At 48.3% G+C, this 25145-nt stretch overlaps 1 protein-coding gene across 1 annotated transcript; it reads right to left on the reverse strand.

The window, feature by feature from the left end:
- Window positions 1-2414: 2414 nt before the first annotated feature.
- LOC311522929 (pepsin A-like) lies at window positions 2415-23180 on the reverse strand. The gene is made up of 6 exons (XM_084632521.1): window positions 22827-23180; window positions 15241-17615; window positions 8009-8165; window positions 6567-6661; window positions 4341-4459; window positions 2415-3590 (listed from the first exon to the last, which is right to left on the reverse strand). Exons 4-6 carry the CDS (start codon window positions 6649-6651, stop codon window positions 3387-3389), a joined length of 408 nt encoding a protein of 135 aa, XP_084488647.1. The 5' UTR covers window positions 6652-6661; window positions 8009-8165; window positions 15241-17615; window positions 22827-23180; the 3' UTR covers window positions 2415-3386.
- Between the last annotated feature and the right edge of the window lie 1965 nt (window positions 23181-25145).

The raw sequence follows: 25145 nt of genomic DNA on the forward strand, positions 1-25145 counted from the left end.
AATTCAGTGATCTCTGGGTTGATTAAATTGGGGTCCACTAAGGAAGCATGGATAGCTGACACTTGTCATCCGGTGTCCCTCCACGCAGTGACCTTCTTCCCGCCCACACTCACAGTTTCCCTCTGCTCCAAGGGTATCTGGGAGCTTTCTGGGCCTGAGGACCTCTGGTGTGATTCTTGTGCAATGAACTGTAATCTCTTGGGGTTCTTGGGGCAGCTGGCCTTTACATGCCCCGTCTCGTTGCATTTAAAACATCGTCCAGCTGACGGGTCATTGGGGCGAGATGGGTTTCTGGAGAATGGTGTGGTGGGACGATAAGGTGTCTGGAGGGTTCCTTGGGGGGTAGGTGGGGCCTTGGGCTGCCCCCGGTAGTAGGGTGTGGTCTGAGGTTGTCCCTTCTGGTATCCGTTCCAACTGCGACCAGTTTTTTTCTTCTCTGCCACCTCCACCCATTTGGCTCCAATCTCCCCCGCCTCGATTACAGTTTTGGGCTTCCCATCTAGGATGTATCTTTCTATTTCCCCAGGAACACCCCCTAAGAACTGTTCCATTTGCATTAGGAAGGGCAAATCTGCTGGAGATTTAACACTTTCTCCTGATATCAAGACATCCCAATGTTTCACAAGGTGGTAGTCATGTTAGGTAAATAACACGTCCGGTTTCCACCTTAGGGCTCTGAACCGCCGATGACAATGCTCGGGGGTTAGCCCCATTCTGACTCTCACCTTGGTTTTAAACAGTTCGTACTGGTTCATTTGTTCCTTAGGCATTTCAGCCACCACCTCAGCTAAGGGTCCACTGAGCTGCAGCCTCAGCTCTACCATGTAGTGGTCTGTAGAGATGTTGTACCCAAGGCAGGCCCTTTTGAAATTTTCTAAGAAGGCCTCAGTATCATCGCCTGCCTTGTAGGTGGGGAACTTTCTGGGATGGGAAGTGGTACCTGGACAAGGATTGCTAGGGTTTGTTGGTATATTCTGCTGAGCCTTTGCCTTCTCCATCTCCAGTGCATGCTTGCTCTTTTTCCTTCGCCTCCAGTTCTTTATCCTTTGCCTCCATTTCCCTCCTGTGGGCAGCCGCCATTTCTTTTTCCTTGGCTGCATTTGCATCCATCTCCATTGCATGAGTTCTATCCATCTTTCATATTCCTTTTGTTTTTCCTCAGCCTCCAATCTGGCTAATTCCAGCTTTTGTTGAACCATGGAGTCTGTCATCCTAACCTCTCTGTTTTTAACTAACTTTACACCCGAGAGTTAGAAAGAAAGAAAACACTTGGCTTGTAAAATTTGGTTGTGCTGTAATATGATACCTATATTCTCTGATAGTGATTGTCAGCCAACAGAGGAATCCTAAAAAAAACCAAAAAACCTAACACCTTTGTCTCCAGGCAAATAGGTAGAAAACCCCTCTAGTTGCTCTTAGGGAAAAAAAAAATCTTCTGGTCTGTGAAGACTGGTGAATTTCCCTGCAGGAGGTTAACTATCCTGCCTTTAGGCAGAGGAAACTCCAGCTCACCAAAGACAATTCGCTTTTGTCTCTGCTCTGGCCCCAAAGCAGAAAAAAACTAGCTGCTTTCAGCCAAAACCCTGCTTTTCAGCAGCCCAAAGGAAAAGAAATTTTCCTTTTCAAATCTGTGCTCCTTCTTCAAAAAAATCAAAATCCTAAAAAACCCAAAAACTAACACCTTTGTCTCCAGGCAAATAGGCAGAAAACCCCTCTAGTTGCTCTTAGGTAAAAAAACAACTTCAGGTCTGTGAAGTCTTGTGAATTTCTCTGCACGAGGTTAACTACCCTGCCTTTAGGTAGAGAAAACTCCAGCTCACAAAAGACAATTCCCTTTTGTCTCTGCTCTGGCCCCAAAGCAGAGAAAAAAACCTCCAAGTACTTCAGTTGGAAACCTGCTTTCCAGCAGCCCAAAGGAAAAAAAATTCCCTTTTAAAATCTGTGTTTCTGGTTCAGAAAATCTCAAATTGATCTCAAAATGATTTCAAGTTGATCCCACCGCTCTGCCACCATGTCAAGGTTCCTTCCCCACTCTGAACTCTAGGGAACAGATGTGGGGACCTGCATGAAAACCTCCTAAGCTTACTTTTTCCAGCTTAGGTTAAAACTTCCCCAAGGTACAAACTATTTTACCTGTTGCCCTCGGACTTTCGCTGCCACCACCAAACGTCTAACTGGGTTTACTATTGGGAAAGAGCCGTTTGGAAACGTCTTTCCCCCCAAATCCTCACCAAAGCCTTGCATCCCCCTTCCTGGGGAAGGTTTGATAAAAATCCTCACCAATTTGCATAGGTGACCACAGACCCAAACCCTTGGATCTTAAGAACAATGAAAAGAAGCATTCAGTTTCTTACAAGAAGAATTTTAATAGAAAAAAGTAAAAAGAATCACCTCTGTAAAATCAGGATGGCAAATACCTTACAGGGTAATTAGATTCAAAACATAAAGAATCTCTCTAGGCACAACTTTAAGTTACAAAAAGACACAAAGACAGGAATATCCATTCCTTTCAGCACAGCTTATTTCCTCAGCCATTTAAAGAAATCAGAAACTAACGCATATCTAGCTAGATTACTTACTAAATTCTAAGACTCCATTCCTGTTCTGTCCCCGGCAAAAGCATCACACAGACAGACCCTTTGTTTCTCCCCTGCTCCAGCTTTGAAAGTATCTTGTCTCCTCATTGGTCATTTTGGTCAGGTGCCAGCGAGGTTATCCTAGCTTCTTAACCCTTTACAGGTGAAAGGGTTTTTCCTCTGGCCAAGAGGAATTTTAAAGGTGGTAACCCTTCCCTTTATAGTTATGACAGTGACTTACTTTGTTCTGTTTGTTATTGCTTGGAACCACTTAAATCCTACTTTTTATACTTAATAAAATCATTTTTGTTTATTAATGAACCCAGAGTAAGTGATTAATACCTGGGGGAGCAAACAGCTGTGCATATCTCTCTATCAGTGTTATAGAGGGCAGACAATTTATGAGTTTACCCTGTATAAGCTTTAAACAGAGTAAAACGGATTTATTTTGGGTTTGGGTCCCATTGGGAACTGGGTGTCTGGATGCTGGAGATAGGTGACCTGCTGAGCAGTTTTTGGTTAAAACTGCAGCTCTGGGGGCGTGGACCGGACCTGGGTCCATATTGCAACAGGCTAGAGTGTCTGGCTCAACAAGGCAGGGTTCTGGAGTCCCAAGCTTGCAGGGAAAACGGGCTCAGAGGTAACTTCAGCATGTCAGGTGACACTCCCAAGGGAACTCTGTGACCGAACCCGTCACAGCTGCTTTTGGGCTTTTTGGGCTAATGCAAACGTTGCAGGGGTCATTCAGTGTGAGAGGCACTATAGGAACGTGAATCTCACTGCAGTAGATGGGCTGTTTCCAGCCCTGACTTACGAGCTTAGGTAGACAGAGAAGAGGTCCTGGTTCACCAAACCCTCATTCATCATGTTGTCGAAGACGGGGGTAGCTCTAGAAGAGGCGATGCTTGGGAAGGCCAGACCCAGGATCCCATCAAATTTGGAGTACTCAAAGGCTGTGCCGGGCTGAGTTTCACTCAGGCCAAAGATCTGTTTGGTGTCCACAATGCCTCCAATCTTGGGGGAGGGATGGGGACAATCAGAGACATGCTATACCTGAGGAGAAGCTGCTAAGTCCTACCAGAGGGAACTTCATGAGTGGGAAGTTTTCAGAAGCTGAACTCTGCTCTCCCCCACATATGGGAACAGCCTATGAATGACTGGGTTACGTGCGTAGGCGCTAATGGGTCTGACTTTGATTTCATTCTTTGTGGAGTCGTTCAGCTGAAGTGGGCAGTTACCAGCATGAGATCAGAATGAGGCCCCAGCATTAAGAATAGTGTCAATGGGTATTATATGTATGAACAATCCTATAAATCCCCTTTGATCACCTAGGATTTCGCAGTTGTTCCTATTCTGGATGCCACACTCACTCCACACTTCATGCCAACAGCAGAGAGAAAACTGAGATCCTCCTGCTCTAAAAGCCTCCCTGCCATACAAAGACACTAACTGTATACAGCAGAGCAGCTCTGTTCCATACAGTAGGGAGCAGTGGTGCTGTACACCCTACCCTCTTCAATAGGAGTCAACATATGAGCTGCACTCTGCTTGCAAGTGGGGAAAATAGAGTGAGCATGATACAAAAATGCAGATGATCTCTGGCTTGCTCTTGTGTCTCCCACCTCTTTCTCTGGCTTTATCTCCTCTCTTCTCTACTCTTCTCTATCCCCCTCTCCCGGTTCACTCCATGTGGAATTCCTCTTTAGATTCCCAGATGCGTCCTGTCCTTATAACTTCCTATCTTGATCCTTTCTTGTGATTTACCTGGACGGTGTCATACGCCAGGAATCCGGTCATGCTGCCACTGCCATACTGGATGGAGAGACTCTCATTAGTGGCCTCATAGGTGGAGGAGTCTGATGGATTGAATTGGTTGTGGTTTGCTGCAAGTACAGAAGAGTCAGATGGTCACAGACGGACACTTGTAACTCTCCCCATGTGTTGTATAGAGAGCCTGGATGCCTAAACAGGTTATGAATTCCTTAGTGGGGACAGGGTGCCGAAGAGTCAAGCATTGCAGCGCTCAGCATTGCCACACCTAAGTGCCTTTGTGGATCTAGCTTCGGGTCTGACTACGGCCTGTTTTCCCTCTGACACCATGCAACACGTGGAGGGATAATGGAGGGAGACCTACTGCTCTCTGGCTTCTGAGGTGGATAAAAATAGATGATTTTAAAAATCCTATTTAAAATTAACCTTGACATTAGGACAACATATGTTAAGGTCTAAACTTACTAAAATCCACTAAAATCATCTAAATTACATACAAATGTTACTATTAAGCAGTGCATGTTTTCTGCCTTTAAAGAAAGTCAATGGAATTGGTGGAATTTCAGTGCTCTCATAATCTGGAAACACAGTTTCTTCAAGTGCTAAACAAGCTTTTGACAGCAGTAGGCTCTTCTGCAAGTGCAAAGAGAATACTTTCTTTATATCCGTTTATTAACTAGTTCAGTTCATGGACTAGTTCATTCCAATTTAAGAAACTAATTGGAAATTGAAAAGTGGGAATGCTTGTTTTCCTCTTCCAATCTCTGAGTAAAAACTAGGTGCGAGAGGATGAGCTCTGCAAGTTCTAAAATCAGAAAATGCTGATCAGAAAAAATCAGTTCAATTCACTCACTACAGATAACACTTCCTTTGTTTCATAAATCTGTTATTTTTAAATGCAAAACATGTTTTGATAAATTTTTCTTTCTTATGTATCCAGCCCATTCAAAGGAGTTTTAACTAATTTTTTTTAAAAGCTGGATTTTGCATTTTAAAGTGAATTCCAATTTCCATGCAAATTGAGTTTGACACAAATCAAAAAGTAATTACATAGTGAATAAGAAATGCATCCCTCACCATTCTCTAAAATAATTGAAAAACGTACAAATTATTTATCTGAATAATTGTATATTAAGCTATATAATTGCGTAAATAAATGTGTATTGCCAACCTTCCTGGTTTCGCCGGGAGTCTCCCATAATCAGGCCCTATCTCCTGGAGGCTACTGAAGCCGATCCGGGAGATTTTAGGCAGCTAAAAGTCCGGCAGCACAGCAGGGCTAAGACAGCCTCCCTGCCTGTCCTGGCCCTGTGCTGCTTTCAGAAGCAACCAGCATGTTCCTGAGGCCCCAGGTGGAGAGGTGGGGGGTTTCTGTGCGCTCCCCCGACTCCAGCACTAACTCCGCAGCTCCCATTGGCCAGGAACTGCAGTCAATGGGAGCTGCGGGGTTGGTGCCTGCAGGCAAGGGCAGTGGGCAGAGCCCCCTCTCCCCCTCCCCCTCCCCAGGGCCATGCTGGCTTCTTCCAGGAGCAGCGTGGGACCAGGACAGGCAGAGAGTCTGCCTTAGCCCTGCTGCGCCACCGACCGGGAGCCACCCGAAGTAAGCGCCTCCTTGTCAGAGCCTGCACCCTACACCCCAAACCCCTGCCCCAGCCCTGAGCCCCCTCCCGCACCCAAATACCCTCCCAGAGCCCGCACCCCATACCCCCTCCTCCACCCCGACCTCCAGCCCTGAGCCCCCTCCCTCACTGAAACTCCCTCCCAAAGCCTGAATCCTGCACCCCTACCCCAGCCCAGAGCCCCCTCCTGCACCCAAACTCCTTCCCAGAGCCCACACCCCTCACCCCCTACTGCACCCCAATTCCCTGCCCTAGGCTTAGCCCAGAGCCCCCTCCCACACTCCCAAACCCTCAGCCCCAACCCAGAGCCTGCACCCCAATCCCCCTACCCCAGCCTGGTGAAAATGAGAGAGGGTTGGGGAGAGTGAACGACAGAGGGCGGGGGATGGTGTGAGTAGGGTGGGGCCTCAAAATGTTTATAGTGGTAACAAACCAATGAGAATCAACTTCCTTTAGAAAAATAACTAAAAAGTACAAATGCAAAGCAAGATTAAAATCAATTATTTCAATTAAGGTTCCTCCTTGCTAATGTAAATCTCTATGATTTCAATCAACCTGCCCAGCTGGAATGTCAAGGCAAGAGGCATTACAGGTGACTTACTGCAGGCTGTCCTGGAGCAGTACAGAGCCGGTGTCGAAGAGGACAGAGAACTCCTGGGCTGGGGTGCCAATGGAGATGGTTCCATAATACTCAATCTGCCAAAGCAGGACAAAGAACGATGTAAAGAGAGGGAACCATTGCCATCCAAGGGCTAGATCCTCAGCTGGTATAAACCCTTATAGCTACCCAAGCTGATTTACACCAGCTGAGGGTCTGGGCTATGGTGCCCTCGCTACAGGCTCAGCCTGACCTGGTGTTCCTCTGCCATCACTTTGCCAAGCATGGCTCCTAGCACCTACTGGCATCTGAGGCACAGAGTCATTTAGCCCTAGGCCCCATAAATAACAGTGTGTGAGAGGGGGCGTTGAGTAGGGGGGAGCCAGCAGACCCTGGGAGTGCTGTTCCCAGTGCTCTTCTTAATCCCATCTGTCATAAAAATAAAAGGAAGGGTAACCACCTTTCCGTATACAGTGCTTTAAAATCCCTCCTGGCCAGAGGCAAAACCCTTTCACCCCTAAAGGGTTAAGAGGCTAAGATAACCTTGCTGGCACCTGACCAAAATGACCAATGAGGAGACAAGATACTTTCAAATCGGGATGCGGGGGGAGGGAAACAAAGGGTTCATCTGTCTGGGTGGTGCTCTTGCCAGGAACAGATCAGGAATGCAGTCTCAGAACTTCTGTTAGTTAGTAAGTAATCTAGCTAGAAATGCGTAAGATTTCCTTTTGTTAAATGGCTGGTAAAATAAGCTGTGCTGGATGGAAGGTATATTCCTGTTTTTGTGTCTTTTTGTAACTTAAAGTTGTGCCTAGAGGGATTCTTTATGTTTTGAATCTGATTACCCTGTAAGGTATTTACCATCCTAATTTTACAGAGGTGATTCTTTTACCTTTTCTTTAATTAAAATTCTACTTTTAAGAACCTGATTGATTTTTCATTGTTCTTAAGATCCAAGGGTTTTGGGTCTGTGTTCACCTGTACAAATTGGTGAGGATTTTTAACAAGCCTTCCCCAGGAAAGGGGGTGTAGGGCTTGGGGGGATATTTTGGGGGAAGACGTCTCCAAGTGGGCTCTCTCCCTGTTCTTTGTTTAACACGCTTGGTGGTGGCAGCATACAATTCAAGGACAAGGCAAAGTTTGTACCTTGAGGAAGTTTTTAACCTAAACTGGTAAAAGTAAGCTTAGGGGGTCTTTCATGCAGGTCCCCACATCTGTACCCTAGAGTTCAGAGGGGCAAAGGAACCTTGACACCATCCAATCAGGGCTGGGTGGCCCAGCACAGGTTCTTGGCAGCAGCAAGATGAGAGCTTGTTTGGAAGCATATGGGTAAGGGAGTGGGTTGGGGCACTTTTGGGAGGAGGAGAGATCAGGTGTTGGCAGAGGAGTGGGAAGCTTTGATGAGGAGAGGGAGGCTACAAGACCTGCTCTCCTGCCATACTCACATCCATGTAGTTTGTTAGGGGCTCACTGGCATCCTCGTTGGCCAGGCTGGGGAACTACTTGGAGGTTAGGTTGTAAGGGTGTTTCTTCAGGAAATCCTCCAGCAAGCCATGTTTCTTAAGGTTCTGCCTCAGGGATTTCATCTTCTTCAGGGAGACCCTAATCAACAAGGGTGGGGAGAGAGACTGATCAGTAACAAATAAGCAGTAGGCAAACCTTGTGGTCAGGGAATACTGTGCAATCCAGCTTTTACATTGCACTGAGACCCCTTAGTAAACCTAGGATTATCAAAGGAGTGTAAAGGAGTTGGGGTCCCAGTGCACTGAAAGTCAATGGGAGTTGGGCACATAATTCCCATAGGACCCTTGGAAAATTCCAGCACATGTGTACTAGAGATGACAGAGAGATGACCCAGCGGAAATAGACAAGATGGACAAGGGAAGTATTATCAGCTGCCTTGACTCCGTTGACCACACTGTTCTGCTTGAAATCACGTTCTCCCTTGGCTTCCATGTCTCTCTACTCTCATGGTTCTCCCTCCTATATCTGTAATCACTCTTTGATGTCTTCAGTGGATCCACCCTTCAACTTTCTGGAAGGATCCTTTGTCCCTCTCTGTTATCCTTCTATCCCTTATCTCTGTGCAATCTTATCCACAAACATAAATTCCACTACTATATCTATACCGATAACTCACAAATCTACCCCCCTCGGCTAGACCTGTCTCCTCATGTCCAAACTGAAATCTTGGCCTTGTACGCCAGGCTTGATGGGAGTAATTGAACATGGGGGAAGCCTCATTTTTTGGGAGACAGGATTAGAGAGGTTAATAGATCAGTCGACTGAACACAGAATGTCTGTGCTAACCAGGACAGGTAAGTGGGTGGTAAGCCAAGAGAGAATGGCTGAACTAGCCAAGATAAGGCAGGGAACATCAAGGGAATCATTTACAAAGTACAGGGTAACAATGGACAAAATAAGATGGGAACATAAAGATGCGTAAGTCGCACATGGCCTGGATAGAGCATGCTGTACAGGGATTGGTTCCTACAAAGTAACCAAGCCAATCCCCAAATGTGTGATACAATACATAGTAAATGCAATGAATGTGATGTGTAAATGTATGTAAAGGAAGCAGGGTTATTTGTGTAACTCTGGATCCTTGATGCACCCTGCATCCACCCCCTGCAGATGAGTCAGATCAGCCCAGCATAGCTTTACACTTTGCCAACCGAAGACACCTGAGTGAGGAAATACACAGTCAAACAGAGTGCTTGGGGAGTCAAGTGGGAAGGGGTCTCGGAAGAAATTCCAGCAGGCCTGTCTCCCTGACATTTCCTCATGGATGTCTCACTGTCAGCTCTACCTCAGCATGACTAAAACAGAGTTCCTAATCTTCCTCCTCCCATCAAGCCCTCCCCCACTATCTCTTTCCTTGATCACTGTCGGCAACCACCCCATCCTGCCTCTCACGTCATCTTCAGCATGGACTTTTCTCTAGCTTCTCACATCCGGGTTATGTTTAAATCTTGCCAAATCTTCTTGCATAAGCTCTCTGAGATGCAGCCTTTCCTTCAGACAACTATAGCTCTCGTCCCAGCTCTCCTCATTTCATGCCTCAGTTGCTGCAACATTCTTTTCCCTGGCTTTGACAAATGCCGTCTTGCCCTACTCATGCACGTTCAGAATGCTGCTGCAAAGATAATTTTCCTTAGTGTGTCACTTTGACCACGTGTGATGGCGTGTCCTCCCAACACTCCCCTTGAAGGGGTTAAGGTAGGCCAGAGGGGCCAATTAACCTATTAGGCGGCAAGCTGGGGGAAATTAAAGCTGAGAGAAAAGTCCTAATTAGAAGAAGCCCACCTGTGCAGGAACAGGCAAGGCTTCCATAAAGCTGGGGAGCAGAGAGCAAAAGGGGGCTGCAGGGAAATAGGCTGCAGTCTCTCCCTGGGAGAAGGGCAGCATATTTTGAGACTACAGAGGCAGGTAGCCTCCCTGGGAAGAGGAAGTTGGGAGGCTGGCCAACCCAGAGAGGGGTGGAAGCCAGATAGGTAGGAAAGGCTTAGGGAAAGTGGCAGCAAAGATCTTGGCTGCTGATTAGAGGGTCCCTGAGCTGGAACCCAGAGTAGAGAATGGGTCCAGGTTCCCCTAAGAGCTACTGTGGAAGTGGCACCAGCTGTGCAGAGAATGGAAAGACTGCCTGAGCCTAAGAAGGGATATAAGAAGGGACTGTGATACTCCAGAAGGGGAAGCCACATGGTGACCCAGACAGACGGCCAAGTCACGAGGAGGTAGCAGCACTAGTTCCTGGAGTGACAGAGGGTCTGCAGACCAAGAGGAAGCAACAAAGAGATGGAGTGCAAGGGGTGTAGGCCCCACAGATCTAATCCCCAGAGAGGCCAGGAAGAGTTACTATCCAGCAGTGAGCAGAGCATCCTCTGACACCATGAAAGTCCTCTCTTTGCATCCCTCCATCTCATCAGGCATAAGCTGCTTGTCTTTACTTTCAAGGCCCTTCACACTCAAACAATCCCACCCTACCTCTCATCCCTCATTTGCTATCAAGCTATCGATACTCGCCTCCCATTGGCCCATGATGCCAGCCTCCACTGCCCACTTGGAAAATTTCCAATCAAGCACCTTCATGCTTCCCCCGACCTGCCCCCTACGGTTGGGAGGTCCTCCCAGGGCCGTCCTTACCCATATGCAAAGTACGCAGCTGTGTAGGGCACCTTCCTGGTGCCCTACACAGCTGTGTGCTGCTCCAGCCCCTGCCCTGCCTCTTCCACATGGCCCCTGCCCCTACTCTGCCCCAGTCCCACTCCAGCCAGCCCTTCCCCTGAGGACTGCAGGATGGGTCGGGCTCCCTGCACTCACTGGCAGCAGTAAGTAGAGTGCAGGCTGGGGCCGGGTTACTCCACTTCCCGCAGGACGCAGCGGGGGGGCTGCATAGGGCACCAAAATGGCTAGGGATGGCCCTGGGTCCTCCCCATAAGCATCTGCAAAGCTACCTCACTGTCCTCCTTCAAATCCCTCCTTAAAACCTCTCCTCTGTCAAGATGCCTATAAAGAAACCCAACATGAATAAAAGTTTGGCTGCTGGTATGCAGAGACCACTGTCCCTCATGTACTTGTACTTCCCCATCGGTCTGTCTGTATCCATCTGTCATCTCTTCTCTAATTCTAAGGTTGTTATCTACTTAGGGAAGGGACAGTCTTCCAGTGCCTAGCACAATGGAGTTCTGATCCATGACTTGTGGGTCCTATATGCTGTGATAATACAAATAATAAACACTAATATTATCACAGAGAACTGATCCCCAGAGAGAGACTCTGTCACTTGCCCATGGTCACAGAGGGGGTCTGTATTAGAGCCAGGAATTAACCCAGATCTCTCAAATGCCACTCCAGTGCCTTAACCACAAGACCTGCCTTCCTCATTCCTCCGCTACAACACAAAGCTAAGGGGTAGTTCCCAGCTGCTGCCTATACATGAATGGAGAGTACAGAAGAGAATGAGAGAAGTGCAGACATTCCACTTGATAATCACAAATTGCTATGTAGAAAGCTGAGTTCAGCAGCCCTAAGTGGTGTGTTCCCACAATACTCACCCGGCACTGAGAGAGCGCCACCAAACTCAGGAGCAGAAGCCACTTCATGATGTTTTCTGACACGCAAGCCAGTGGTGATGAGTGGTGAATGTAGAGAAACGCCTGGGTGCTGCTTCTTATAAACACACAGCCCAGACCTTTTCTTAGCGAATTAATAACCCTGATAAGAAATGTAAACCTTCCCGATAAGATCTTCCAAAATGTCCTTAAACGAAATTTTGGAGAACACTCAAAGTCCATAAATTTCCACCTTCACTTGGCTGTGACCCGAAAATGGGGCATCATCTAGAGGGAAGGTGTGAGAGTTCAGGAACATCTAAGCTTTGAAAAGCAATGCCTGTGGGTTGTTTTAAAGAATGGGACAGAAGGCACAGAAGAATTGAATAGGATACGGAGACATTCACTGCTTGGTTCTTCATTCCAGTCTGGCCCCATGTTGTGAGAGTGGGTACCTCAATGGGACTGGAGCCTTCCACACTTTGGGCACCAGCTACAGTACAGCCATGTGATGAGTAACTGGTTTCTTGATGAGAACTGGGATATGGAGCTTTACGCCTCTAGGTAGTTTGGTCTGAATCTGAGCCCAGGTCAGCACAAAGAGCTAAAGTCAGTGGACTGGGAAATAGGATGTAGGGCATGCCACAGTCTGAGCGACTGTCTGACTCAGGAATTCGATATGGAGCCTTTCACCTCTAGGTTCTCGCTCACCCAGTTCAATAGCAAAAGTGTTTGTTGCCTGACAGTGCTTGGGTGAAATATGTTGGTGATTTCCATCCATCTCCTAGAGGGACAGTTGAGGGTAGGGAAGGATGGGGTGTGATTACTTGTTTGGGAGTGAGTGGGTAGAGGGATGGTGGGTGAGTGTGACATGACTACCTTCAATGTGTCTGAGGGCAAATTGTAAGTTGTGCTTTGGAATGCCAGGTCTAAGGTATTGGTGGGCTATGGAGGCCACTGTTGAAGGGCAAGAAGGAAGCAGATGTCACAGAGGGTAAGGTCACCATGACTTAGACCTGAGGGGGAGAGAAAAAGAGGAGATCCTGGATGGCCCCCAACCTGGAGTCTGATTCCCTGGCCCTGGAACAGATGATAGGTTCAAGTCCAAACGGCCTGAATGGGTGGGGTGGCCTCACTTCTTAACCCTGAACTGCAGTCATCCTGTTCCTGGCAGGAGAATATCCACGGGAGTTGGATCTATGCCATACTCCAGGAGCAGCTGCTCTACCTGAAATAACCATAAGAATCCTATCAGAATTGACAACAATGTTTACTTGCCATTTAGCACTGCCAAGCTCCTGACAAGCAAACACATCATCAACCACGTTCCCCAACCCACTAATCAGGGCCTAATAATCATAAACCCTCCGCAAACCCGTGTGGTGGAATTTCTGGCTTGAAATAAAGATCCTTTTAAGAAGCATCACAACCAAGGTGACTGGCCATCTGACAAGTTCAGGAACAGAAGAGGGAGCTGTTTGCTTCTCATTGTGCCTCAGTCCAATCTGGCCACAAGCTGGGAAACCAGCTGGCTCAGGAGCATTAGGATTAGCATACAGAGCCTTCCACTTCTAGGCCTCTAGGTCTACTCTGAGCCCAAATCAAGGGGTGGATGTTTGGTGTCCCTATGTCTGATAAGTGGGGAGAGGGGGTGGGTCTCAGTCCCAGACCCTGGTGGGACAGGTGCCCACATTTTCAGACAAATTAATCATAAGGGGCACTAATTGGGCCTCTTTATCTCAGTAGATAAGCCAGAGATCAAATGGGTCATAGAAACCAATCCCCCTTCACTTCCCCCACCTTTCGAGGTCATCCTTCCTGTAAGGGCTGAAGCGGATTGAGGGACCTGGCGGTACCAGAGTTTTCTGTCTGGGACCTTTCCCCAGTGCTGAATTCACTGTGAGAGTTCTATCCCTGATGCCCCTTCCCTTCATCTCCCTGTCTGGGTGAAGCTGTGTGTACCATATCGCCTCCCGCTGGTGGCCCTGTTAAGGCTGAAGGTCTAGAAATCATGGAGATTCTATTCCAGTGATTCAATGCCCTGATCTAAATATTTGATGAATATGCATGAGCTCACCTACAGAAACAGCAGAAAATGTCTCCATTACAAGAATTTAAACCTGACAAAGCTCCAGTGTGGAACAAGTTTTAGGAATACAAGAATTGCCACGCTCCTGGCTGGCTCTGGTTTGGTGCCCTGGTAGCTCTGAGAGCTTCTAGAGCCTCTGCCTCTGTTTGTTCCTTCTCCTGGTCTGCATGGAGGGCTGTGTGGTCTTCAGGAAACACTCTGGCCCAAGGGGCTTGAAAGAGCCCCTCTTCACTCAGTCACTGAGTTCCACCTGTCTCTGCTTCACAGGGCGTGGGCTTCTGCAGCGCTCTTCTCCCGGACTTCCTGTGTCTGGGAAGCTGAATGCTCTGAAATGTACAATTCCCAATGTCCATCCACAACGTAATAACAACAACATTTAACAAAACAACATTTATATATCTCGGTCCTCCAAACACTAACAACTGAACTACTAATGAACCTTCCTAATAACGTTCAGTTAATCTCTCAGGTGACCTGTGCTGGTCTCCCTGCCAGACTGTTGTCAGAAGGCAGTGAGTCCACTTTGTTCCAGAGATGGCATGTTTTGGGGCTTTGTTGTCTTGACCTGTTACCTGACTGAGACCGTCTTGAGCCAAACATCTGATCCAGTGACCCTCCTCCCTCTATTCTGAAAGTTGGAGAGGTGTCACCTATCCCTCATCAGTATGAGTCCATCAGGGTGACAGCCTTCTAGAACTGCAGGGCAGTCTTAAGTTACATGACCAGATAATACTTAGTCCTGCCATGAGTGCAGGGGACTGGACTAGATGACCTCTCGAGGTCCCTTCCAGTCCTGTGATTGCCTGATTCTATGACACCACCACTGTTAGTAACCATTGATTTCCATCAGAGATGTGGGGTGCATTATGTTCTCCACAGAGTGGAAGCCCCCGGGATCCCAAATCATCTGACTTTTTCTATTTAGCTTTCTCTTTCTCTTTTTATTCTTCCGCAAATCCCCAGTTCCTGGGACAGCAGCATCTATCATCACAGGCATTCTAGGTCTCATTATTCTGTTAAACTACATGTCTGCAGGTGACACCACGTTTCATTGGTACCATCCCGTAGCTGAACTGTGCTAAGCATGGGACAGTGTGACTCCAAAGCCCTTTTCAGTAGCCGCTTTATTATTTTAACACCATTTTCCACCAACACAAGCCATCTGCTCTTTTTGCTGAAATCTGACTTTGAAGCCTTTCTGCATCAGGTCTCTTATTGAGGTGTTTTGGATTCTCTACCATGCCCACAGTGTCAGAATGTTACCCTTCTGCTAGTTGGAGTGGGCAGCAAGAAGGGCCGGATTCAATATCTAGAGGCTCCTTTTCAACAACAGAACACAGAACCAGCTCCAGCCCCCATGCAGTAACCTGGGAAAATAACACGCCACCCCCGGATGCCTCTAAGAGGCAATACTTCCCCTCCCGCAAGGACAGAGTCTGAGTGTAGAGAGATTTTTTAATAAAAGAAACATAGCTTTGATTTGGGAAAACAGCACAAGCAGGATTCATAAACATAAAAGCATGAACAGAACACTCACCCTGGAATACGCTGGGCAGTGTCTTTTGCTTCAGGTTCTTCAATCCAACACCAACATTCCTGTAATGAGCCCCCCTTCATACTCCACTCACAGTTGTTGTCCTTGGTCAGTGAAGACCCAGCATGCATAGGTGTGTTAGGGAAAAAGGGTTCCCCTCCCGTCTAGGGTTAGGAGGGTAGCCTTCCCTGGACTTCTGTATTAGCCAAACAAAACACAGAGTCTTGGCTCTTTGATAAAGTGAGGCACTTTATTGCTAGCAAATACGACAGCTGAAGGGCTCACCAATTCCTTTTCAGAGGAAAATGGTGAAGCCCCGAACAAAGAACAGGGATGAGCTTTTATAGCTTGGTTCAACATACATTGTGATATCTCTTCCAGTTCGAACCGGTTAACCCAGTCTGTTTGAAGTTCTGGGGTAGGTACGAGCATGGAGGCTTATCTGTATAAGGAATTCTCTCCCCAAAAGCAGGGAGTGCAGGTTACACACAGTTCACATTCTTTCTATCCATAAACAAAGTAGAAAGGACAGATAAGCATAGAAAAAAGACAGCAGCGTAGCTTTACATGATTATAGGGTCGTTTTCTGGGTTTTTTTCCCTATCAGTTCCCCCCTTTGAGCCTGAAGATAATTATCTTACATGTCTCATTATTCATTGTTTAACATGTTCATATGTTTCTCATCTTGGTTAACACCACCCTTCTTTACATATAGTATCTTTGCTGGGCTCATGGTTTTGGTACATACCCGGTGGAAGAGGGCACAACAACTGGACGCACAGCAGAACAGCAGACCCACAATCATAAGGAATCCCACTCCATACACAAACAAGGCTTTTAGCCATCCAAAGTTAGGCAACCAGCTGGTGAGCCAGCCCCACAAGTCAAAGCCCACACTGGGAGAAATAGAGGCCTGCTTATGAAAGAAGGCTGACACGTTTGCAATTATGTTAGTATCTGTGACTATGCGTCCGCTTTGATTTACATAAAGGCAGCATGTGGCATTGAGAAATGTGCACACCCCTCCCTGTGCACTTAAAAGCTGATCCAGGGCCAACCTGTTTTGCATACTGTAGTGAGCTAGTGAGCTTATTTCTTCTTGCAAAGCTTGGATTGCATCTCGAGTGGCGTTAGTAAATATTTCCATTTCGGCTGACATATTTTTTAGCGCGTATTCAAGTTGGCCCACCCCCACCCACGGAAAAAGAATACGGAAGGCGCGCATGCCTGTACTGCCTTCCTCGACAATAGGATTATAACTGGTATCTCGATGGGTTCGTCGGGTTGTGTCTCTGATTTCTATTAAGTCTCTACGATGCATCCCTCCTGGCCAGGCAAAGGCCACCGTGCATCTTCCCAACCACTTTGGGGGCAAGATCTTTCCTGCCCAAGTGCCACATACCCACCATAAGTGATGATCTCCTAATACTATGCTATAGTTGCCTTTATTGCCCCCTGAGTTCTGAGATACTTCCTGCAATCGTCCCACCAGGGATGCAGCATCATCAGGATTGGGTCCTATTCCCCCCCATTTCCATAATGTAAGGCCGGCAAATTGAGTCGCATTTTCTCTGAGAATGTACCCCACATAGCCTCCAGCACGGGCATAGTTGGCTACCTCAGTACCATTGGGATACAGCAAAAGAGTAGTACTTGCATTGTTTCCCAAAATTAGAATTTTCTCACAGTGGGTTTTCGGGTATTTTCCCAGAGTAGTTTTGCCTCGGGTGCGTAGCGACCTTTTTTCTACGCACAAGGGGGCCTTAACGAGCAAGTCTGGGCGATGGTTCGGGATCCAGGTCCTAAAATCTATGGGTCCCCTTCCCCTTTTTCCCTTTTGGCCGTACCACGCCAAACCATTTTGCCAAGAATTGAGGAGCGCTGGAACCGGCAAAATGGGGAACCCTTGCAGTGAATGGGAAGAGAAGTGGGAACACACCCAACAGTCACTAACATTCCATGCGTTGGTTAAATTTTGGGCTAATTGTAGAAACGTATTTTTATCCCAACCCCCCAGGGCAGAGGTCCAGGTTAACGCCCATAGCCATACATACATTATAAACACTACCAGCTACTAACAACTCTAAAAAAAAATAAGATTAATACAATATTTGTAACAGTATACTAATACTCCAGAGTTCTGTAACTGCTTCTGATTCCGCTGATTGACCGGTACCCAGTTCATGTAGAAGCGGCGGTCGTGATGGGAGTCGTTGGGGATGTTGGAGCAGGAACCTTTTTACAGTGGCTGCAGTGCACCCATCTATCGATGCCCTCGACCTTCACTGCAGTTGGAGTAGTCAGAAGGACTTGGGCCGGGGCCGACCACCTTGGTTCCAGGCAATGCTTCCTTCGATGGATTTTAACACAGACAAAGTCTCTTGGAAAAAGAGAGTGCGCACAAGTATCAAGCGGTAAAGGTTGGGCATCTTTTACTCTGGCCCATGCATCACTCAAGGCATCTTGCAACATGCGACAATAACCCGCCAACTTATCTTGCCCAGCCATTAATGAAGTTTTTGCTGGGGCAAACCCGTCTACACTGGTTAGAGGAATCGGCAAGGGTCGGCCAAATAGAATTTCGAACGGTGTCAACGAATGCTTCCTATGGGGTGTATTACGAAGATTGGTTAACACTATGGGTAACACTTCAGGCCACTTTAATCCAGTCTGCTCGCATAGCTTTGCCAATTGGGTTTTTATCAGCCCATTCACCCTTTCTACTTTTCCTGAACTTTGTGGATGATAGGGGGTATGCAAGGCTTGTTTTATGCCGAGGGCCTTTGCTAAGTGTTGAATAATTTGGGAAGTGAAATGGGGGCCTTGGTCACTTTCCAAACGAGTCATTATCCCAAAGCGGGGCACTATCTCCTTGAGGAGACACTTCGCTATGGATACTGCATCTGCCCTTCGAGTGGGGAAAGCCTCAACCCACCCTGAAAAAAGATCAACCAGGACAAGCAAGTGTTTTAGTCCTGTCACTGGTGGTAAGTCCATGAAGTCCATCTGGACCACAGCAAATGGGTACTCAGGCAGTTTGCAATGTCCCATAGCTTGTGGTTTGACTGCTCCTTGGTGATTGTACCGTTGACACAATTCACACTGTGCAGTGACGGTCTTCGCAGCTGCATGGACCCCCGGAGCAAAAAACAACTTCTCCATTTGAGCCACTAATCCCCCCTTTCCCAGGTGCGAGGCCAGGTGGAGTGCCTGGGAAACCTGAGGGAGGAGTTGTCTTGGGAGAACCGGACGACCGTCCGGGCTGACGTAGAGGTTGTCCTCATTTAGGTGGCATCCAATGGATTTCCAACGGCTAACTTCGGCCGGGGGCGTCGTCTGCTGGGCAGAGAGCAAAACGGCTGGCGTCACTGGTTGCAGTAGCAGGGGTGCCAAAAAAGGAAAAGGGGCTGGAGCCCCACAGAGGGCAGCATGACGGGCCGCCGAATCGGCTGCAGCATTTCCCTTGGAAACCTTGTCCGAGGCGCGGGAGTGGCCCTTACAGTGTGTAACCGAAACAGCTGCAGGAAGTTGAATAGCCTCTAACAAGGCAGAAATCAAGGCAACATGGGAGATCTGAGAGCCACTGGAGGTAAGGAACCCACGATGCTTCCAAAGTTGTCCAGTAGAGTGGCATACCGAAAACGCATATTTGGAGTCAGTATAGATGGCCACAGTTTTGTTTTCAGCTAATTGACAGGCCCTAACAAGCGCCACGAGTTCTGCTGCTTGCGCTGACTTTTGTGTAGGTAAGGCATGCGCTTCAAGCGTTGCCATCAGGGTAACAATTGCATAGCCAACTCGTAAGGCCCCAAACTCGTCCCGACAGGCGGAACCATCACAAAATAATTGGAGGTCAGGATTCTGCAATGGAATATCAGAGAGGTCAGGACGAGGCGTGGAGATCAAATCCACCACATGGAGGCAATTATGAGGTTCCCCATCCTCAGGCAAAGGCAAAAGGGTTGCAGGATTCAGGACTTCGCAGCGGCGTAGGGTAACAGCCTGATTGGCGAGCAAGGCCAATTCGTACCTGGTCAGTCTGGCTGCTGTGAGGTGCTGCGTGGATCCACGATTAAGAAGTGCTGCAACGGCATGAGGCACTTGAACTAGAAGAGGGTGGCCCAAGGTAAGCCCCGAAGCTTTCTTGACCAACACAGCGGCAGCCGCAACAGCGCGGAGACAGGGCGGAAGACCCTGAGCCACTGGGTCAAGAAGGACCGAAAAATAAGCCACTGGTCGCTGGCCAGGCCCAAAGGGCTGAGTTAGCACACCAGACGCCGTGCCAGATTGTTCATGGCAAAATAAGGTGAAAGGCTTTGCGTAATCCGGTCTGCCCAGGGCTGGTGCAGAAGTTAATGCTTGTTTGAGGGCGGTAAGGGCGTTGTTGTGTAGAGTCGTCCATGGTAAGGGTTCGGGAATGGAATCCAGCAGCAAATCGGTGAGGGGGTGCACTAACTCCGCATAAGCCAGAATCCAGGCTCTACAATAGCCACTTGCTCCCAGTAACTGGCGGAGTTGCTTTTTAGTGGTAGGCCTTGGCATACTCAGAACGCTTTCAATCCTGTCCTGAGTAAGTGCAGTAGAAGCATATGAAATACGATGCCCCAAATATTCCACCTCGGGTTGGGCAAACTGTAGCTTGGAGAGTGCCACCTTGTGACCTTTTTCGGCCAATGCAAAAAGAAGGATTCGAGTGTCCTGTACACAGGCAGCCTTGGCTGTAGAGCACAATAACAGATCATCAACGTATTGAATCAAAGTAGAACCCATAGTCAACGAAATAGAGTCCAGATCTCGCTTTAAATACTGGCTGAAGATGGTAGGGCTCTCCCTGTAGCCCTGAGGGAGGCGGGTCCATACGTATTGACATCCGTCAAAGGTAAAGGCAAATAGGAACTGTGAGTCTGGGTGCACAGGAATGCTGAAAAATGCTGAAGACAGATCAATCACAGTAAAATAAGTAGCCCCTGGGGGAATAGCAGTTAAAATAGTTGCTGGATTGGGAACAACCGGAGCTCTCGGGATCACAATAGCATTAATCAGTCGGAGGTCATGCACGAAACGGTAAACCGGTTTGCCATCGGGGCCAGGCTTGGGTTTCTTAACAGGAAGAATAGGTGTATTGCAAGGGCTGGTAGCCTCCTTAATGATTCCTTGAGTTAAAAGCTGTTGTAGGACTGGCCGAATGCTCTCTATGGCCTCTTTAGGCAATGAATATTGCATTTTTCGGGGCAGAGGGATATCTGTACGGTAATTGATATACACCGGTTCTGCTGACTTTAAAAGTCCAGTTTCAGTGGACGCCGAGGCCCACAATGCTTCAGGAATATCAGATAACTCAGCAGGGACAAAGGGGGCGGTGGGTGTAGTGGCTAACAATGCCATTACCGTAGCTTCAGGGACCGAAGTAGGGACTGAGAGATATAGCCCCTCCGGGCTGCAAGTTATAGTTGCTCGTAGTTTACATAACAGATCTCTACCTAATAAATTTGCAGGACAGGAAGTTGCAATTAAAAAGCTATGATCCTCTGATAACGGGCCAAGCTGGACCGTTTGCTCCGCAGTTAGAGGAAGGGCGCACACAGTGCCACCAACGCCTATAGCTTTTACGGTTGCAGAAGTGGTAGGAAGGGTGGGGTCCTGTAGAGTACTTCTATCTGCCCTGGTGTCGATTAACATTGAATAAGTTTTTCCTCCCACCACAACTGGAAGCTCCGGGTGGTTTGCATCCAACTGCACTGTCCAAGAAGCGGAGGGGGTTCCTGGCGAGGGGGACGAAGCATTGTGGGCGGCTAGCTTTCAATCAGTACTTCCTTTTTCTCCCCCCCTTTCCTGTACCCTCTGGTAGGCTTGCATAAGAGGGTCAGCTGGCTGGAGGGGGTAATTTGGGCACTGGGCAGCCCAGTGTCCTTTTTGTCGGCACCGCCGGCACTCATCTGGCCCTGCCCTCCCGGGCCGTGGCTGGAAGTTCTGACCTTGTGGTCCCCATCCCTGGGTAGAGCTGCCTCCTCTTCCGCCTCGTCCCCGAAAGCCTCCCCTCCTGCGGCTTGCATCCCGTCCCCGAGAGCTGTCTTGGAAACCTTGCAACTGCAGATTAAGGAGCTTTTCGGACCTCCTAGTGTCTAATTCCTTCCTATTCCTCCAGGCATGGGCTGCTAACCCCACCACCTCCTCCAGCATTTTGTTTTCATAAGCTGGTTGACTACACACATACTTCCGAGCGAATGGTAATAAGTTTTTTACATACTGGCCGATCACTTGTGTTTTCGCTACAGGGGAGGTTGGATCTAAGCCGCCGTGGTTTTTCAAAACCTTACAAAGGCGGTGGAAGAATTCCCCTGGGTGCTCATCGTGCTTTTGAACACATGCATCTACCTTTCCCCAATCATACACAGGCTTAGACATATCCTCTAATGCTTCTAAGATTCGCTTTCTCATTTTATCCCACTCTTGAACGGTCTCTGGAACATCCCAATCCATTTCAGGTTTCTCTTGCGGATAAGCCGCCCTGCCTTGCACCGTCTCTCTAGCTTTCTTATACACCGTTTCCTTCTCACCCTCGCTTAGCACTTGATTTAAAATCATTTCCACATCGTCATAATTACAATTATACATTGTGAAAATACCCTTTAACTTTTTAATAAATTCTTCCGGACACTGTCGAAATGAGGGAAAAGTAGATGACCAATTCATTAGATCCGTGCTGGTAAAAGGGACATACACCATCTGTGTCCCCCCCTACCGCTCGGCAGTTGTCGCATAGGCATTTGGACTGCACTAGCTATTGCAGCTCCAAGAACTTTTGCCTTAGGGGTGCCTAGAGAACCGTGAGACTGGGTCTTTGCAGGGGTTGCATCACTGGGGTGTCGCGGATCAGGACGTGTCAACCCCCTGGTAGAGGTGCCAGCCTCCGGATCGCCCCCCCGCTCTGCGTTAATTGTGGGGGTATCGGTAGCTAGTGGGAGAGTGGGACCGCTCCTTTCCCCGGTTGGGGGCGTGGGTGCATCAGGGTCAGGCTGCGGTACCCCACCCCATAGCCAGCTACATTCTTCCAATGGTATAGGATCCCCCGCTTCTTTCAATGGGAGTTGGGGATAAATAGACTTTGACGTTTTTAGCTTCTGGTCAGCATGACTAGATTCTGGATTGTATGGTGGGGGCCGCATGGCTTTAAGTTTTTCTACCTCAGCACGTAAACTAGTAGTTACACTGGCACTTTTGCGCCGTTCGGCCTCCCTTATCCATACATCAGAATACTTAAGTTGCCGCGGTTGTAAATCATACAATACTTTTCGTAATTGAACAATGTTATGTAACTCAAATGTTCCTTCCCCCGGCCAGCGATTTCCTGGTTCCGGGTCGTCTTGCATCATTCCCACCCAGGGACCTTGACACAAAAATATAAACTTATACAAAGCTTTGTTGCCATCCGATTGTAAGGCCTTGATATCCCTATCATAATGTTTTAACATATAGCCCAGAGGCGTAGAAGGATCAACAGTTCTACTGGACCCCCCCCGCATCTTTTCCCAAAGACGGGACCCCCGGCTGTTGTCTAGACAATCACAAAGGAAAAATTCAGAACTCACCAAGTTCCCACCGGCCGGTGTTCACCAATAGGTCCGGACCCTAGTGCCTTCGGGATGCCTTATTTCGCCGAAGCGGCGGGTGGAAGCGAGACGGGAAGCCTTCAGGGTTAAAGCAACCCGGGTGCCGGCAAGAAGGATTCAGAGTCCCGACCGTCCACCGGTCCGGAGAAGAGGCGATCCCGGACGAGCCCCCAAATTGTTAGGGAAAAAGGGTTCCCCTCCCATCTAGGGTTAGGAGGGTAGCCTTCCCTGGACTTCTGTATTAGCCAAACAAAACACAGAGTCTTGGCTCTTTGATAAAGTGAGGCACTTTATTGCTAGCAAATACGACAGCTGAAGGGCTCACCAATTCCTTTTCAGAGGAAAATGGTGAAGCCCCAAACAAAGAATAGGGATGAGCTTTTATAGCTTGGTTCAACATACATTGTGATATCTCTTCCAGTTCGAACCGGTTAACCCAGTCTGTTTGAAGTTCTGGGGTAGGTACGAGCATGGAGGCTTATCTGTATAAGGAATTCTCTCCCCAAAAGCAGGGAGTGCAGGTTACACACAGTTCACATTCTTTCTATCCATAAACAAAGTAGAAAGGACAGATAAGCATAGAAAAAAGACAGCAGCGTAGCTTTACATGATTATAGGGTCGTTTTCTGGGTTTTTTTCCCTATCAGGTGCATCTGCGTGCATCTTTTACTCCCCGCATTGTGGTGGGGGGAGTAAAAGCCGCCTTCCTTGCTATGCTGCCTGGGCACTTGCTCCACACACCAGCCACCCTCACCGGCTGCCTGCTTGCCACTCCTCTGGCCACCTGTTCACACTCCGGTGGCCACCCTCACCAGCCGCCTGCTCGCCGCTCTGCCATCCACCGCCTCAAATTTACAAGTTCAGCTCTTCATCCTCAAACCAGTCACAAATTATTGCAGGCTGCAAGGAATTCTGCAATGGGAATGACACAATTGGTTATATCAGCCAACTTTCTGTAGAATAGGCTAAATTATAGAAAGCACAGGGAACTGCAGATCAGGATTGAGGGACATCAGAAGAGCTGTGTATGTGTCAGGCCTGAGGGCTGGAACAGCAGGCTGGCCTGTGGCACAGGAGTGAGGCTAGGGTTTCCATATGTCCGTATTTTCCCGGACATGTCCAGCTTTTTGGTTCTTAAATTGACATCCGGGAGGAATTTTTAAATATCTAAAAACGTCCGGGACTTTGCCATTATTATTTTTCCCCAAAGAAGAGTTGATCATTCGAAAAAGAAAGTGAATGTTGATCACTCAGGAGAGTGCCTGCTTTTTCCCCCAGCTCCCAGTGCTTGCACTGTGAAACAGCTGATTCGCCCGGCTGGGAAGGAGGGGGGAGGAGGGGGAAAGCGGCGCGCTCAGGGGAGGAGGCGGGGCCGGGGCAGAGATTTGGGGAAGGGGTCCAATGGGGCAGGGAGGGGGCGGAGTTGGGGAGGGGACTTTGGGGAAGGGGTTGGAATGGGGGCAGAGAAGGGGTGGGGAAAGGGAGGAGTTGGGGCTGGGCTAGGGGCAAGGGACAAGAGCAAATACCTCCTCCCCCGTGTGGAGTCTCCTCTTTTTTGAATGTTCAGATATGGTAACCCTAAGAGAGGCGCTTTGGCAGCACTCTGTGTGTGTTTCATACCCCAGGGCTATAATAACCGGTCAAGATTGAGAGGCATTGGCAGAGCTGCGTGGAGCCCCAAGACTGGAAGAGCAGTGGGTGCTATAGGGCAGGATTAATCCTTACTGCTTCAGGGTGCTACGAGGTGCTTGTATTGTCTCTCTGGTGTCAGACGTCTCAAAGCAAACCTCTCTTCTCTAAATCTAAGATCTATTTTGCCTTGTTGTTGAAAAATGTGGAGCGGGGAATGGAAAATAGCTGCCCATTTGCAAGACTAACACCAGATGCCAGGACCTCACGGTGGGGCATCAGGGGATAAGCTGATTTTCAAGACCAGTTCCGCTCAGATAAACTTGTATGAACTGGTAAGATTTCATACACAATGTGGCAAAGTTAGGCCTGCCCAGTTCTAGGCCCCTTTGTTAGGGTTGTCGCTGGCCTAAGGCGACTTTACTCCTAGTCACGTGGAAACCTCATCCTTCCCCTGGTGTTTGCTTGTCCCCACAGGGTTAGGAGCGGACAGTGCTAAATGGAAAGTTAAATGCTGTTGTCTAATCTCATGGGATTCTCATTGTGATTTCAGGCAGAGCAGCTGCTTCTGGCACATGGGCACATGACCTGGTGCCCAAGTCCGTGGATGGTCTCCTACCAGGAATAGGATGGCTGCAGTATCAGGGCTAAGTAGTGAGGCCTCCCCAC

This window comes from Lepidochelys olivacea (genome assembly GCF_965140295.1).
Source record: "Lepidochelys olivacea isolate rLepOli2 genome assembly, chromosome: 6".
Taxonomy (NCBI): Eukaryota; Metazoa; Chordata; order Testudines; family Cheloniidae; genus Lepidochelys; species Lepidochelys olivacea.

Excerpts from the sequence above, each read along its gene's own strand:
- LOC311522929 (XM_084632521.1), bottom strand. The coding sequence starts at position 6,651 with ATGGAACCATCTCCATTGGCACCCCAGCCCAGGAGTTCTCTGTCCTCT. Across the intron at positions 4,460-6,566 it reads CTGCTCCAGGACAGCCTGCA|CAAACCACAACCAATTCAAT; the intron begins GTAAGTCACCTG and ends CTGTACTTGCAG. Across the intron at positions 3,591-4,340 it reads TGGCGTATGACACCGTCCAG|ATTGGAGGCATTGTGGACAC; the intron begins GTAAATCACAAG and ends CCCTCCCCCAAG.